This window comes from Notolepis coatsorum (assembly GCF_963971535.1).
Source record: "Notolepis coatsorum genome assembly, chromosome: 2".
Classification (NCBI taxonomy): domain Eukaryota; kingdom Metazoa; phylum Chordata; class Actinopteri; order Aulopiformes; family Paralepididae; genus Notolepis; species Notolepis coatsorum.
In genome coordinates, this window is record NC_140166.1 from 185682881 (window position 1) to 185699860 (window position 16980).

Sequence of the window (16980 nt, forward strand, 5' to 3'; positions counted from 1 at the left end):
AATAAAAAAGGTGACTATGGACAAAAATGAATCGACCATCTTTATTTACCGACAGAGGTCTATAATAGCAGGGTTAGATTTCACACACATCTGGAGAGCACGGAGCTGTTCCACACAACAACTGTATTTCTTTCAGAGCAGTTATGCAGTGGTGCTGCTGTGGAGGGTAAAAGGGGAAACAACAACAACAACAACAACAACAACGACAACGGGAGAAAATGATCAGCAGAAGTGCAGAAACAAGATGGTAGCTGGGCCGAGTTCACATTTAGCTCAGTACGCTGGAGTGTGTAAACAGTGGTCTGACAAGGTCTGAGGGTTCCAAAGGACCGCAGCTGCAGCCCCGCTTCCAACTCCTCCACTCATCTTTCTTTTGATTAAAATTAACGCTGGGGTGACCAGAGCAGATAAAAGTGCGAGGAAGATACTTTTAAAAAGATAAATAGCAGCCCAAATACAAGTATATGAGAGCACAAGATGCCAAGAGAAATGAGGAAAGTAATCCCCTTGTTATTGGGTCCTTTGGAAACACTTCCGATACAAAAGACCCACAACAATACAGATTATGCCGTTAAAACAATGTTCAAATGTAGGTACAATCATGAAAAAATCAAAGATCAAGGTTATGTCCTATCTGCACCATCTGAAATAACACAGGCTCTCAAAGAGATTTCTTATCATGAAAAATAGTTAAAATTTACAGGCCGAAGTATAGACCCTTCTTCATAAAATATAAAACAAAACCCCAGCTCTAAAGAAAAGTCCTTGAAATCTCAATGAGGGAAGCAGTAACTGTCAGAAATACCCAGTGTGGTAGAGCTTGTGACGTGAGGTTTGACCCCGCCCATAAGTGCCCGGTTTGAAGCAATGAATAATTAAAGCGAGCTACGGGGCGTCGCAAGCTAAAGTATACTCTTCACATACTTCTATTCGGAAATGCATCATTTTCAAGCAGCAATACAAAAAAATATCCATGAAGAACGCATAACCTCTGAAAAAAATACTGTATGAAAACATCCCTGCTACTTTGTTTCTAAGTACAAAACCTCTACCAATAAGTTGCTCCAGAGTAGCAAGAAGTCCTTTTCTTTTTTTTCCTTAGTTTTTTTGTGTTTATTTCTGTTTTTTCTTTTCTCTTCTTTTTTTTTTAAAACAGGTAAAATTCAGTCCTCAAAGTTGAGTGCCATAGGTAATGACAGTCTTCTCCATCAATTAATTCTGCTGAAGGATCCAGAAACATGCAAGCCTCGTAGTGGAGGTGCCTTAAGGGGGTCCCATTGGTCTGAGGGACAACAGCTGCGGCTCAGGCCAGGGCTGGGAAGGCCTCCGGGTCGTCCACGTTGGGCACAGACACACCACTTGGCTGGGAAGAGAACCAGAGTAGGAGATTAGAAGATTTGTCCCACCATAAAGTCTGCATCATGGCAACAGTTATAAAGCCTAAGAGGTAACCGCAAGGCAACCACAAAATGCAAAGTTTCCAACGAGACAATTCAGTTCAAGACGGGTGAAGCAAAAGTTTGATTATGCTTTCATTCAACAAAAGAAGTTATCGGTATCGAATTTAAGTATCGCAACTAGGGCTGTACCGAATGTCATTTTTTAACATTCAAAGAGTCTATTGAAGTATACGAACGAAGCTTTGAATGTCTGTCGCCATATTTTATGATGCAATACATTTCTTTTTTAATAAATATCCTCAAACTAAATCCTTAATTTGAATAAAGGGATTAATCTGATTAAATGAGTCTTATATTTTTATTAAATCAACTTTCTTTAATGAATATAACTCGTCAGTTTCGTCAACATAAATAATTCAATAAGGGCACGGTTCGTACGAAAGTGATGGTGACGTCTTGATGGGGCCACACGCTATATGATAAATATAATATAAAATAGTATAATACTATAATATTAGTGTAGCCTAATCTTTATCTGCAACTGTGAAGAAAACCCCTATTGGTTTAAATAGAATGAATAAACATAAAAAAAAATATAATAAAAGAAAATCAAGGAATTATAAGAAATTCAAATGTTGATTTAGAATTCGAATGTCAACATTATGAACGAAGCTTCGAACTATTCGGTACAGCCATATCGCAACTGGGGTGTTTGCATTTAAAGATTTCCACCGATACCCGACATAATACTATTAACCATAATTAGCTAAATGAATGAATTAGTGGCAACTTGCTACCTTGTCAGGCCTTCCTCCTCCACGGGGCGGCCTGGATATGGCTCCCTCCCTGGGCTCGCCTCTGCCACGGCCCCCCCTGCCGCCACGGGGTCCCCCGCGACTGCCACGCCCTGGACGGCCTAGGTCTCCAAAGTTGATCTCCAGCTGAGCCGTGATGTCATTGGCCGGCTTCCGGAAGTGGTGCTCATCATCTACCTGACATGGGGACGAGGTGAAAACCAAAACGCACAGGGTCAGGGATCATGCATACAGCATACAGGATTCATTCTTTGAACTGAACATCAAGTCAGTGTATTAACTATTATGTACCTTGGGGGCCTCCTCTGGCTCGTCAATCACAGGAACGGGTTTCTTCTCCTGTGTGTTTGAAACGAAAAAAAGGTCAAACATTATCCCAACACTGACATTTCTTGGGGCTTTTAAAAAGAGACATTCCACCACAGGTTTCCATACTAAGTTGGCAGAGGCTGACCACAACGAAGGGGAAAACAATGCGTCAGAAAGGGAGAGGTGCCTTTTCACTTTCTCAACCAACTTGAATTCACTACAACCCTTTCTGGGACAGCATGAGGAGCTGGAGATTCAAACTTGACATTCTACCTAATGTTTTGCGGTGGAATTTTATCTTTAAACTCAAACGAGATCTTCAGGCATTATAAATCCCTTTAAAAAAATATTTCTGCAGTTTGGCATTTCACAGATTTATTACTTTTGAAAAAATTAAAGCAGAGCCAGTCAGTTTAGTTAGGTTTAAGTGTGCTGTGTATCTTTAGTCCCTTTTAACAAAGGTTTACACATTTCCCGAAGATCATTGGCTGTACGTGGCGACAGTGACAAATCTGTCATCAAGTGACTGAACTAGCAGACATGGAATAAACGTTATGAGAAATAAACACCATTTGTCTTCACTTTGAGTTTGTTGAATTAGCACAAGGGTTGAAAGGCGCAAATAAACTACATTTTGAGAATGAATGACCCCACCGTTATGTTTTTCTGCTAGCTTGCTAAGTTAGCTAGTGTGCCCGAAACTGATAAATAGTGATCTATGCAGACTTTTTTTCCCCAGCAAATCTCAGTTACAACATTGTGTAAGCTCAGAGGGGTTAGGGATGGGAATTGATAAGATTTTATAGATACGATTCCATTATCGATTCCTGATACATTTATAGTTAACGCTATTGTTTTAAAATGCGCAACTGTCGGAAAAACATGGCATCGATAAGAGGAATCGATAGTCACGGAGGCATGCAATTCCAGGAATCAGACAATTAGAACAGTTTTCGATTCCATCCCCAAGAGGGGTTGTACTTTTTTTTTTAAACGTTTTTATTCCCAATGGTCACAATTTAGCAAAAATAAAATCGGCAGCTCTGGCCAGAGATCACATCACTCTCTGAATGAGTGAGGGAGTGACAGTCATATCTAAGAAAACTTAGAAAACACCTACCTTTGACACCAAAAAACATATTAGCATTGCTATATAGTTTGTTTATACTTCAGAAGTATTAGATTTAGACTTGGTCCTTATTGAGGAGCCTGACACCTGGGAGGAATGGTGGTGTTGACAGCAGAAAATGGGACCAGTAGTGGTTGCTAGCATACGTGCAGACAATAGATAAGAGTAAGACCGCTGATATTGGAAAAGTTCTACTAAAGTGAAATATCCCTTTAAGTTAACCCATGCACTTAAAGCAACATTTGGCATAACACTTTCATTATTCAATAGGCCGGTGTTACATACGTTACTCACTTCTTCCGTCTTGGACTTGTGGAGCACATATCCTTTATTCCAGTCTGCTCCCTCGTTGGCCTTGCGGATGTTGAACTCCACCTTGGCGCGTTCCTTGTCCTGCACAGCCTTCCATTCATCCAGAGTCATCTCCTTGGGACCTTCCTCCTTCACTTCTTCCACCTCATTCTCTCTGCAACACAAAACAAGCTGAGTGTACCGTATGATTAACAATTATAGAAATGAAATAATCCGGGGAGCCCCAGTGGCAAACCACATAACGAGCTGAGTCGCGGCACAGCCGACCCGGGTTCGATTCCCGGACCCCGTCGTTATTTGACGAATGTCTTCCCCCCACTCTGTCTCCCGTTCCTCCTCTCTCTCTCTACTGGACTGCCCAGTAGTAAAAAGCGATAAACGCTAAGAAATAAATCTTTAAAAAAATAAAAATCCACTGCTCCTCAGAAATCACGATTACATTGAGGTGAATACATTTCCACTCAAACTGTGTGACTGATGAACCCTATGGAATCGTTTGACAAACAAAGGCCCGTCCCTCCCCCCAAACTATAACTTACAAATTATGTATTCCTTACCATCAAACAAAAGCTTGATTATGCTTTCATTAAAAAAAAGTAAAAAAATTTAGAACCGCTACCGAATTTAAGTATCGCAACTGGGGTGGTTGCATTTACAAATGTCCACAGATCCCAACATAATACTATTAACCATAAATCCATCTCTACAGACTGTATGAATGTTTCGTTTTTTCCCAAATGTAGCCAAGAGTAAAGACCCTAACCCTGTCAAAACAGCAGTCAAAGTGTATATTTTCAGCATTACATTTGTTTACCAATGATTTGAACTGTTATTAGTGAAATATAAGATTATCGAAATCTCAGGGCATGGAGTCGGAAACCGGTGCATATTGACAGAAGTGGCGCAGCCCAAAGTACCAAGTAGTCTTTTGAAGGAAGAGACCAAGGGCTTTTGATGGCCTTTTGAATAAAAAAAAAAAAGAAAAAAACTACACTACCCAGCCCGTCAATCATCCGACTTCTGGATTTACTTTATTTCTCTGGATTATCTCCCACAAACCTGAACGTTATTGGCATAAATTAGAACGCAGTTAGTTTCTCTACCTTTCTGTGAACGTCTAGCAAAAAATGGCGTTGCAATCTGATGAAAATTTGACATTATAAACAAGTAACTGTACTTACAGTAGATTTCATTCACGGTTTTTGCTGCACGCCTGGCGATAGGAAAGGAGAGATTTGGCCCGATACATAGATGTGCAACTTGGCTATAAGGTAATTTATAGGCCTGATATTATCAGGGATTAAAGCAAAAAAAAATCTTGACTGAACTTTTTTCTGGCCAAGTCATATTCTTATTTTAACCTCCACTGTATTTTTTTTAATAGCGTTGGCGTTTTAAGGGAGCCTACTTGTAGAGCCTACTGTCCTGACTGTGACTATAGACCCTACTGTTGTGGTTGTTGTGCCAGGCAGGGAGGCTGTGTGCTGGAGAGCGTGAAATAATGCAAGTCTTGTGGCTAGCTTCTGATTGATGGCGAGCTAGCACCCTTTTCCCATTACTTTGAACCATGAACTAAACGGCTTGTTATCATACAAACAAGGGACTAAACACGTTTAGCAATTATGCCACAACAACAATGGACAGTCTCCTCCCCACCGTTTGTATATATTTTTTTTACCACCCACTCACCCCCTCCTAATGTACAGTCTCCTCCTCATCATATGTATATATTTACCGTTAGGATCTCTGGGTAACAGTACTGTATATTTGCATATCGTATATGTGACAAATGTAACAGTACTATTACTATATACCTGTAAGGCATGTATGTCCCTATGTCATAAATGTCATGATGTCATGTATGTTGTGTATGTCATAAATGTCACTATGAATTGAAAATGGGGGACCCTGATGATGTAAACAAGACCAACGCCTTTCTCTAGTCTGCATCCCCTTAACAATTGTGTGTATTGCTACTGGATTTACAAGATCCAGAGTGAATGAATGAATGAAAAGTTTATTTAATACACAAGACCCTCTCCTTGGGACCAAGTAAGGTTGTCGATAATCCAATGTACAGTTACAACCCCCCCCCCCCCATCCCACCCACCCACCTCCAATGTACAGTTGCTTCGTCAAATGTATATACTCTTTTTAGACTATTTTTGTATCACAAACAATAGGCTACTGTATTTGTAAATCTGGTATGTCATAAATGTATAGATGTAGCAGTATTGTCTATCTGTATGTCATGTGTGTCATATGGTATGATGAATTGAAAATGGGGGACCCTGATGTAAACAAGACGAAAGTCTCTCTCTGGTCTGCATCCCCTTAACAATTGTGTGTATTGAGCTGTACTGTATTGTACCCATTCTGCAATCCGTTAATAACAATCAATCAATATTTAACAGATTGCAAAATGGGTACAATACAGTACAGCTCAATACACACAATTGTTAAGGGGATGCAGACCAGAGAAAGACGTTCGTCTTGTTTACATCAGGGTCCCCCGTTTTCAATTCATAGTGACATACATGACATACTACATAGTAATGTTACATTTGTGACATATGATATGCAAATATACAGTACCGTTACCCAGAGATCTCCCGGACAAATGGGAGAAAGATGTTTATTGAGCTTAAAAACAATTGATAACGCAAATAACGTTCTGATTAACAAAGTCATTCGTTTTGTGGCATTAACGTTACCTAGATTTATCAACATTCATACATTTATCAGAAAGCGAGCGGCGCAAGCACACACACAAAACAACACCAACAACAACAACACACTGCTTGTCGCGTAAATAACGTTCCGATTAACAAAAGGCATTCGTTTTGTGGCATTCACGTTACCTAGATTTATCAATAGCAATAGTAATATATATGTTTCTTTAGACTAGAATAAGTCAAATGAGCTTACGGTCTCGTAAAAGTTGCCGCATGTTGTTGATGAGTCAAGTTTACTCGCGAGTAGAGCTAGACGCTAGAGAGCAATGGCGGAGTTTCAGAAACTCAAAAGAAAATGGGCGCTTCCCATTGGTGCCGAGCACAGCGGAGGCGGGTGAAAGGGCTGTAAACTCAGAACAATCTCGCCTTCTGGTTGGTTGCATTTGCCTGAGAATTTGCCGATTGCTCGCAAATGAATGCTTGGTGCGGCCGCGGTAGGGGAAAAAAAGGATATTTGACGCCTCCGATTGGCTCAGGTTAAAATCCGTCACGACTCCGAATCAAATGACGGAATCTCCTAATCAAATGGACGGATATCCGTCCCAAGACGGAACGCTTTAATGCCTGTATTCTATAATCATATTTCAAATTGCATGTGTCCGGATGGCAGAATTCAGTACTGTATCTACAAAAATCTTCCGTTTAATCATCTTCCCTTTATTAATTTGCTTAGATTTTTGTACACGTGATCTCAAGAAGGTGCTGAATGAGCTTTGGTTCATTACAATTTACTCAAGCCTAGTAACAGACACTGGGAATACATTCCCTGAGATCCATAGATGTCCCTAGATACCAAGAAGATGCAAATGGTCCTTGTAGAAGTGGAGAAATCTTCCAGGTATGTATTTTGTGGCAGATTTTAGGGCTTAAGAGGTTAACAATAAAGATTTTATAAAAACGGCACAAAAATAGATGCTGCTTACTTGTTCTCTGTGTCAGCGGGCGGATGCTCCTCTCCCTCAGGAGTCTCTTCAGTGACAGCTGACTGGTCAAGTTCACTAGTGATAGAAAATAAAAGCCATGTGTTCACATCAAGTGAACCTGCAAATTGTGCAAAACTTTCTCAAAATAAAAAATAAACAAACACGTAAAAGCTCCAGCTCCATCTTCAGAGCCAATGACAACTTCTTCCATCGTGCAACATTTCTACAATGGTGTGCGTGTTAATTCATAAGCACTTACGTAATGTCGTCCTTGACGGTGCCCCAGTTGTGAGAGCCGCTTCCTCCACGCTTCTCCTCGCCTTTCTGGTTGCTGAAACAACATGTGCTTTAGCTGGGAGCTCGACTAGAGGACCACGTAGATATATGAAGGGCTCTTAGTAGCTTACAAAAAAAATTCTGAGCAGTTAGGTTAGAGGTATATTAGTTAGTGGAATATTTGTTGCAACTAGATTTCCATGAAAGTTCCATGTAAAACAAAACCCTAACGCTAACAAAGACTACAGAAAGATACTTACGATCGGTCGCTGCCACTGTGTCTGTCGAATTCACGCTTTCCTCGGGAATCAAAACCATCAGTACGGCCCATGCCCCCCCGGCCTCTGCCGCCTCCGACACCGCGGCCACCCCTGCCACCACCACGCCCCCTCATCGGCGGCCTGTCACCAATGGGCCTATCACCAATGGGCCTATGGAGACGGATAGGGTACACCAGTCAAATCGCTGCCTCTTGGAATACTTGACAAATGTCAAGTAGAAAGCCCCAAGGAGTTAACACTTTCATCTCGAAGCGTATTCAAGAAAGGTTAGTGCTGGGCAACAAAACATTTTCACTTGGAATCCTGCCAGAACCTTCTGTGTCTCGACATATTCTGTATCCTACTCTACCTCCCAACTGTCAACATATTATGTATCCTCCCAAACCATCTCATAGGGCTGCTTGATTATGAAAGAAATCATAATCACGATTATTTGGATTGATATTGAAATCACAATTACTCATTGATTTGAGACCATCATATGACAAATCTGTTTTACCAAAGGCTGCCTTTCTGTCATCTTCTATAAGTTACCAGTCTCGTTTCAAAATAACCCCCCTTTGTTTTTGCTTCCCCCTAGTCCTCCATTTTAATTTAGGGGATCAAAAGTAATTGGATAAATTAACAAACTTAAATAAAGTCATTAATATTTGGTTGCAAGTCATTCGTGGAATTATTATTTTGTCTGCCCGTCAATACAATTGAATAGAAATTAACCGAATTTTAGGTGTACAGTGGACTATCAGAACACTCAAACACAGTATGGGATATGTGGTTCAAGAGTTATGTGGTCCAGTAGAAAATAGAAATCATCACCCTCCTGTCACTAAGTACAGATAGGTGCAACGTCAGTGACTTTTTCCTGTCCCGCTTTTTCCATCGACTTCCATAGTAAAATTGGCATGATAAAGTATGGTTAAATATTGATTAGAATTTTCAAACGAATGCTTTAATAAAAAACTATGCCGGTTTTTAACCAGTGCCAAAATCAACACTTTTCTTTTTTATATACCATTGCAAACTATGAATCACCAAGGAAGGTGGTGAATATCATATCTTGTTGCCGTTACATCTGTAACTCTCACTCCGTTCCCTCTGTAAAACAGCATCTCAGATTGAACATATGGCTGCACCACACTGCTTACAGTGTAAGTGCATTTTAAAGTTTAGCCATGGAAATTGCTAGCAAAAAAAGAGCTTTGCTAGCCATTTTGTATTTTTTTTTCTTTCCCCTTGCTCATTCTGGTGTTGCACATGATTCTATCTAGGTAATATTAACCACATCAGAACCGGTGCCACACATGATTCTATCTGGGTAACAGCGTTTCCGTTAGCCGGTAATTACCGGTATTTGACCGGCAAAATCTGTTTAAGTCCGACATATTTAATATCTCCGGTCTTAATGTCCGGTGAAAATAATTCTAATAATAAGTCTAAGCACAATTTGATTATTTGAATTGTATTAAAATAGGCTAAAATTAAATAGCCTATGCGATGAACGAAACGATAATTACATTTGTTTCCTCGTTGCTTCTAATAATGACAACGACGTCGTCAGCGAGAGCTTAGTGCTGGGTGTGCGAACTTTTGTGAAGCTGCAGAGCCAGAGAGGCAACAGCACAATGCAGTATTCCAGCAGTACTCTAATTCAGCCATTTTCAGCCAATGTTGGGTGGGGGGCGCTGCTGTGCGGTTCCCAGAAAAGAGCCAATAACAGCTAAATCAGCTTCTCTGCAGCGCCATACTCTTTGCAAATAAGTCGTTGCGAGGTGGAGAGAGTCGTCACGCAAACCACGATAATGTTGCCGTCTCTCTGCTTTCTCAGTTCTTCGCTTGATATAATTAATACAAATGTCCAATATAACGGAATTCGTTAGCTCATAAAAATGTGATTATAACAGACTGCTGTTTAGTGTCGGACCGACTGCCCACATACGCGGTCTATTTTATTTCAAGTCAGCAGCAGCACGGAGTATCGAGGGACTCATTTTATTTGGAATATATTAATTAATGACTGTATACGCAAAAGTAGCCTAGTTTTAAGTAATAATATTATAAATCTACATGCCTTGAGGATGACATTCTTTATATAGCCTGCCTATCAATTGTTTTAAAGCTCAATAAACTATGACCGGAATTAATCTCATTTGTCCGGTAGTTTGAAATCTTGCAGGTCACGGAGACCGGCAACAATTTTTTCTAACGGAAACCCTGCTGGGTAATATTATTATTAACCATGTCAGAACCGGTGGCACACATGCTTCTATCTGGGTAATATTAACCATGTCAGAACCGGTGCCACACGTGATTCTATCTGGGTAATATTAAACATGTCAGAACCGGTGCCACACATGATTCTATCTGGGTAATATTATTATTAAAAATGTCAGAACCGGTGCCACACATGATTCTATCTGGGTAATATTAACCATGTCAGAAACGGTGCCACACAGGATTCAAGCTGGGTAATATTAACCATGTCAAGTTTCAAGTTCAAGTTTCTTTATTAGTTGTCATACAGAAATACAGAATACTTTTGCATGAAATGCTTCTTTATGTTTTGCTCCCGAGTGTGCTAGATAAAAACAAGATAGTATAATATAAGTATAAAATAGATAGTCATGTACGTAAACAAGTGTAAACTAAACAAAAATGTTCAATATACATATATACAGTATATGTACAGACTATACAATGCAGATACAGTACAGTGTAGAAATGGTGAGGTATAGCTTAGCTTGTGGTGCCACCTTGTGGTGGTGAGGTGCAATGAGGTGCATGAGATTGATGTGCAAATCTCCTTACCAATAAATATAAAGTGTGTTAGTGTCTAAAGTGGGTGCTACAGTGTGTTGTTTATTTAAAGTGAGTGTGTGCGTGTGGATGTGTGTGCTGAAGGTGTAATTGATGGTTTGTTATTGTTCATTGAGCATCCTGATGGCCTGGGGATAGAAGCTCCTTCTGAATCTCTCTGTGCTTGCCATGAGACTCCGGTATTGCTTGCCTGACCACAGCAGGGCATAACAAAAAATATTGTTTGTTTCCTGTTGGTTGTCAGTTAAGGCCATGGGTAGGTAGGGAATTTATTTTATTTAATTTTTTATTGTAAAATAAATAGAATTTTTTAAGCGCAGACCCCTGACGCTGAAAGATCGTGCCGCGCAGGTGAAGAGTATCGGAGGGGACTCGTGCTATGTATTAGGGGTGAACGGTATACGGTATAAACGGTATGAATTTGCTCTACGGTATGGATTTTGACTATACCGTGTAACCGGTAGAGCAGCTCTAAAATAGCAATGACGTCGTCGTCATGTAACCACAGCGCGACTATTTCAATCGCATTTGCCCCTAAAAATAGATAGAATTAGTTATAGATAATAGATATGTGCTTTCATGTGAATAATAATAATAAAAAAAATTGATAAAAAAAAAAGATAATAGATATGTGCAAACTGGAAAGTTATTTAGGAGGCTTCGCGCAGTGTCAACACGCAATGGACCTGTCTCAAAACCCTGCCCTCTTTTCTTGATCCTCCAATCACAGCTGTCGCTTACCTCTGACTTCCAGTTTGTACGAGGAAGTCCGAGGTAAGCGACAGCTGTGATTGGAGGATCAAGAAAAGGGGCAGGGTTTGAGACAGGTCTATTGTCATTTCATAATAAACACATATCACCGCGGCGCACAGCAAGTTTCAATTTCAGTTCCTGGCATTTTTAACCAGTAGAGAAAGGTAAGAGATCTTACCTATCGTTTTTCTTATATGAATTATTCTACGTTAATAAAACATACCTGGTGATCAACTACAGTTTGCTGTAAACATTATGATATGTGTGTAGTGTTATGATAACGACGGCTGCAGCGGGAGGAAGGCTGCAGCAGTGGATTTGCGAAATAGCATGCAGCTGCAGAGCCGCAGATCCAGGGGCTCTTTCAGGTCTGGTCACAGGCCGCTCAACAGCGCCCCCCCACCCAACGGCTGAATTGACCTGAAAGAGCCCCTGGCTCTGCGGCTCTGCAGCTACATATGCTTCTAGCAAAATCCAGCATCCAGCCCTGCTGTTTGCAATGGGAGCAGCACGGAGTCTCGACTCGGGACTTATTTTATTTGGAATATAATGACTTTATACGCAAAAGTAGCCTAGTTTTAAGTTAAAATATTATAAATCTACATGCCTTGAGGATGTCATTCTTTATATAGCCTGCCTATCAGGCAAAAAAAATTATTCGAACGGAAACACTGATACCGTGATATATACCGTTACCGTCTATGCTTCAAATTATACCGTGATATACATTTTAGACCATACCGTCCACCCCTACTATGTATGGCTTCGTCCACATTGCAGCCAGCTTGTGGGAGGCAAGAAACAGCGTTCAAGACAGGGGAGGGTTGAATTGGACGATACGAAATTGGGATGGGAGAAAAATTGAAATGGGAGAAAAGTGGATAAAAAAAATAAAAATAAACATATAAACATTCATATAATAATACAATAACCTAAATATACAGCTAAGCCCCATTGTATTCTGAAATGTAGACTTTAACAGTGTAGGCAACTAAGCCAATAGAAATAAGGTATAACTCATGAGTGCTTTGGCTCCTATAGGCTATAGGAGTCCTTGAGCTTTTAGTTTGTTTTAGTATTACGCTACATTTAATAATGTAATTTATCAGCTATCTGTGATAGGAGTGCAGATGTTTCTGCACTCCCTGCAAGAAGAATCACATATTAGTTGTTTCTCATGAGTGGGATTCATCCAAAAAATGAGATAAGAGTGTTCTTCATTACTGGAAGAGATTCACTCGGAGGCGCTTTAACAATGGATCACTAGAAGGCTTGCCAGGGGCAAGGTCATCTCTTTAGACTGAGGAATTTAATACAAATACTTCAGTTGCTTGAAGGTTTCTTTATTTAATTAAAATGTTTACAACAACATGGATGCATGTACTCTGCCAGCATGTTTAATATCCATAATACTAAAGGTTTGACTAAGTTTTCTATGAAACTTTATTCAAAAAAAAAATATATATATATATATATTGGGTCGCACCTAAATCCGCAGGGTCGGTCGGCAACCAGAAACAAACTATTATTATTTTTTGGCCCAGTTCAAAAAGGCAGTTGTTTGGGTGGCTGGGGTCTTTGATTATTCTCTTAGCCTTACCCATGCAGCGCTTGTTGTAAATGTCTTGGAGTGGGAAGCCCCCCTCCAATTGTGCATTCGGCTGAACGGGCCACTCTCTGTAGTCTGCTACGGTCTTGTGCAGTGCTATTCCCAAACCAGGAGGTGATATTGCCAGTCAGGATGCTCTCTATTGTGCATGAGTAGAAGTTCTTGAGGATCTTCTGACTCACTTGGAACTTCCTTAGGCGCCTAAGGCAGTAGAAGCGTTGTCGTGCCTTCTTGATAACACTGTCAATGTGTGTGGTCCATGTCAAGTCAAGTCCTCTGATATGTGGACTCCGAGGTATTTAAAACTGTCAGAACCGATGCCACACATGCTTCTATCTGGGTAGTTTTAACCATGTCTGAACCAGTGTCACTTGGTACTCCGATCTCAATACCCAACCCTAGGAAAGACACTGGAATGTGTACTGGTACTTTACACTTAAGGTATTTTGCACAGGGATTTGCAACCAAATATTAAAATATGATTTTTTTTTTTTTTTTTGGTAATTTATCCAATTACATTTGGTTTCCTAAAATGAGTGGGGGCTATGTATAAAAAGGGCTAAGGCTGGGCGATTAATCGAGTTTCAATTACGATTTGGCTTCCCACGATCATGAAAACAAGATAATCAAGACAAAAAAGTATGTGTTGCATGCCTTGTTGCTCTCATTTTGTCTTGTCATAAATGCAGCACACCCTTCCTTTAGTGGTGTGCTCTGCCCCTCCCCCCAAGCCCAAACAGTAGTTTCAGCTCATATTGAGGGAGCCACGGAGCGTTTCTCCGTTATTTTGAAACGTCTTTCACAACTTTTAGTACAGAAAGGCAGCCTTTGGCCAAGAAGAAAATTAAAACAAACTTGTCGTCTTATGATGATCTTAAGATCAATGAGTAATCATGTGTAATAATCATGATTTTAATATCAATAAAAATAATCATGATTTGTCATAATTGAGCAGCCCTAAAAAGGGCTACAATTCCTACATGGTTCAACCGATAATATGGATATAAACACAAGCTAATTAAAGCTGAAAGTCTGCAATTCAACCTCATGATTGTTCCATTTAAAATCCAATGTGCTTTAGTACAGAACTAAAACAACAACATGTACTGGACTCAGACTTATGGACGGCACTGTATTCATGAATACATAATTTTTTCTCTCCCTTCCATTTGTTAGTTAAAACTCACTTCTCCACCGAGAACTCTCCTCCCTCAGGCTTCTCGCCACCTTCTCCAGCAGGCCTCTCAAAACGGCGTGGGGGCCGCCTGTCTACAGGCCGTCTGTCTGTGGGGGGACGTCCCTCACCCTGGCCTCCCTGGCCACCTGGGCCACCTGGGCCACCCGAGCCACCCTGGGGTCTGGGGAATGGGCCTTCACCATCTGGCCTCCGACCCATCCTTCTCATAGGAGCACCTGAAAACGATCACAAGAGGAGGATTAGAGGAACAATAGTAGATGAGGACCCAATGCTGAGACACAGCCAAAAATAAGGTAGCTGAGACACAGCCAAAAATAAGGTAACTGGGCTATTATTGTTTAAATGGTGCAATTCAAATTCATTTAAACAAATGTAGTGGTTCCACCGTTTACAGCCTGAGATTGATAAAACATCAAACTGGCACAGGAGCCAAGGTCAAAATATTAAATTTCTCTAAAATATGCCTACTTTACAGCTTAAGCTAAATAAATATACTATGTTCAAGCTCTTGTTTTGATTCCATTTACAAAGTGTGTCAACTATTTCTGGAAATATAATGCATTGGAACATGCTTAGTGTCTGCTCTGACAAGTCCCTCCCATTGACAGGATCACCAGCTACCAAAATAGACCCCCCTCCCCTACACCACAGCAGCTGAATGCACCTGTCCTATCTTCTCTTGAGCAATCAAATGTGGCGTTGCTTCTGAACAGCAACACATCCAGATAAAAATCTAACGCACTTCCTATTCATTCACTAACATGTATATATCCAGGACATGTACTGACACTGGTTACTTCAAATAGGTGTTTCCTTGGTTGGTTATTCAACTTGACTGCAATGCTGTGCAGGACAGAACACTATAAACAATTTACAGGGTAAGGATATTAAACATTAGCCTAAGAACTACCCAGTACTTTTCAACTTCGAACACTATTGACCATCAACAACAACAAAAAACACAAAAGGCCCATATTCAAAATCCTCTAAGCACGATGACATCATACTGAGAGCGTGCATTGTGGCCACAGGCAAGTGACAGTTGTGTGGCTATCTCGTTTAGCCAGAGAGCAGCACACCCCACACTCCAGCCACGAGGTTTATCACGATCCACTTGAAATGAGACCATTTCTGAAGCCAATCGTGACGTTAGCCAGCAAGTTGGCCATGCATGGGTAATATTTTTCAAGTGATGTTTGATTTCGCGGAGATTGGTTATTAAACTGGTTCCATAATTATTTGGCTTCACTTTAGTATCACGTTTGTTTTCATGTGTCAACTTTCATCTGTAAACAACTGCACAATATTACCTGCAGTCAACCGCACTGACTCACAAAGTACAAGGTTAAAATCTAGCTAATGTTAATGTCCCTTGCTGCCGTTAGCTAGCTAGGTTAACATTAGGCGACCAGGCTGTCTAACTGAGCGCTGCTTATTGAACAAGGCCTGTGCGGACAGGCCAAAACAAGTCAACCAGCGAGCGGGTTATCAGTGCGTGCAATACAGTACCACGCCTAACATACTGTAACGGTGCACATTTGGAGAAGAGAGATTGTCCCAGATGACAACTCAAAACGCCGCACAAAAGGGATCGTGTCGACCTCATGTCGTGAGGGTTTTTGGTGCGTTGATTGCTAAGTTAGCATGCAAGCTAAGAGGAGCTTAGCTAACCTACAATGTATGTTATAATTTGCAATTTGACAGTTAATTGACCTGGAGTGGTTGAAGGTGCGTAACCATCTTTCTTGGGGGGAACGGGTGCCTGCGTCTCCTCCTTCTTATCGCCGAGGGGATTCTTTCGGTCTTTCTGGGACTCCTTTTTCTGTTGCTTGGCAGCTTGCGCTGCAGTCTTGGCGGCACCAGGAGCCGGAGCCTCCTTCTTCTTTATCTCCGCCTGCTTCAACAGCTCAAACGGATCCGACTCGTCGTCAAATAACTGGTCGAAGCGATTGGTTATGGCACAGCCAAAACCTTCTTGCATTTGTCCGGGCATGATGGCGCCCCTTCAGAAGGATTATCCTCCGATTCTACGAGGCTTGGTGCGAACACTTCGCTAGATGAAGCCACAAGATGGCTGGGAAAAGAATCTCCTTCTCTTCCGGCGCGGTAGACATCCGGGACCTCACCATTGGCGCCCGGTGGGGCGTGTAGTTCTTTATTGGGGAAATACAAGAGGACAGAGCACACAAAAACTACTTTACCCATAATGCCACTGTAGATTTGGGTACTGTTTGTTTTTTAGGTTGACAGGCGACAGCGTGAGTGCTGTGCTCTGTTGATAATATCTATCTATAAACGGAGAGAGAGAGAGTGTGTGTGTGGGTGCGTGGTGTATGAGAGATGTGGTAGAGGTAGATAGAGCAATGCATTTTCGAATACTTTTTCATCACTTTATCTTTTCACTAATTATAATAGCCTACCGTGGG

The 16980-nt window shown here is 41.0% G+C and overlaps 1 protein-coding gene across 2 annotated transcripts; it reads right to left on the reverse strand.

Annotated features, from left to right (window-relative positions):
* Positions 1-27: 27 nt before the first annotated feature.
* Positions 28-16654, reverse strand: serbp1a (SERPINE1 mRNA binding protein 1a). Of its 2 annotated transcripts, none has more exons than XM_084307806.1 (9): positions 16268-16654; positions 14544-14769; positions 8160-8330; positions 7883-7954; positions 7624-7698; positions 3939-4119; positions 2507-2554; positions 2198-2392; positions 28-1363 (listed from the first exon to the last, which is right to left on the reverse strand). In XM_084307806.1, exons 1-9 carry the CDS (start codon positions 16545-16547, stop codon positions 1304-1306), a joined length of 1308 nt encoding a protein of 435 aa, XP_084163932.1. In that variant the 5' UTR covers positions 16548-16654; the 3' UTR covers positions 28-1303. The 2 variants fall into 2 exon arrangements, with proteins under 2 accessions (XP_084163932.1, XP_084163931.1); XM_084307805.1 differs by having other exon boundaries at positions 3948-4119; positions 16268-16570.
* Between the last annotated feature and the right edge of the window lie 326 nt (positions 16655-16980).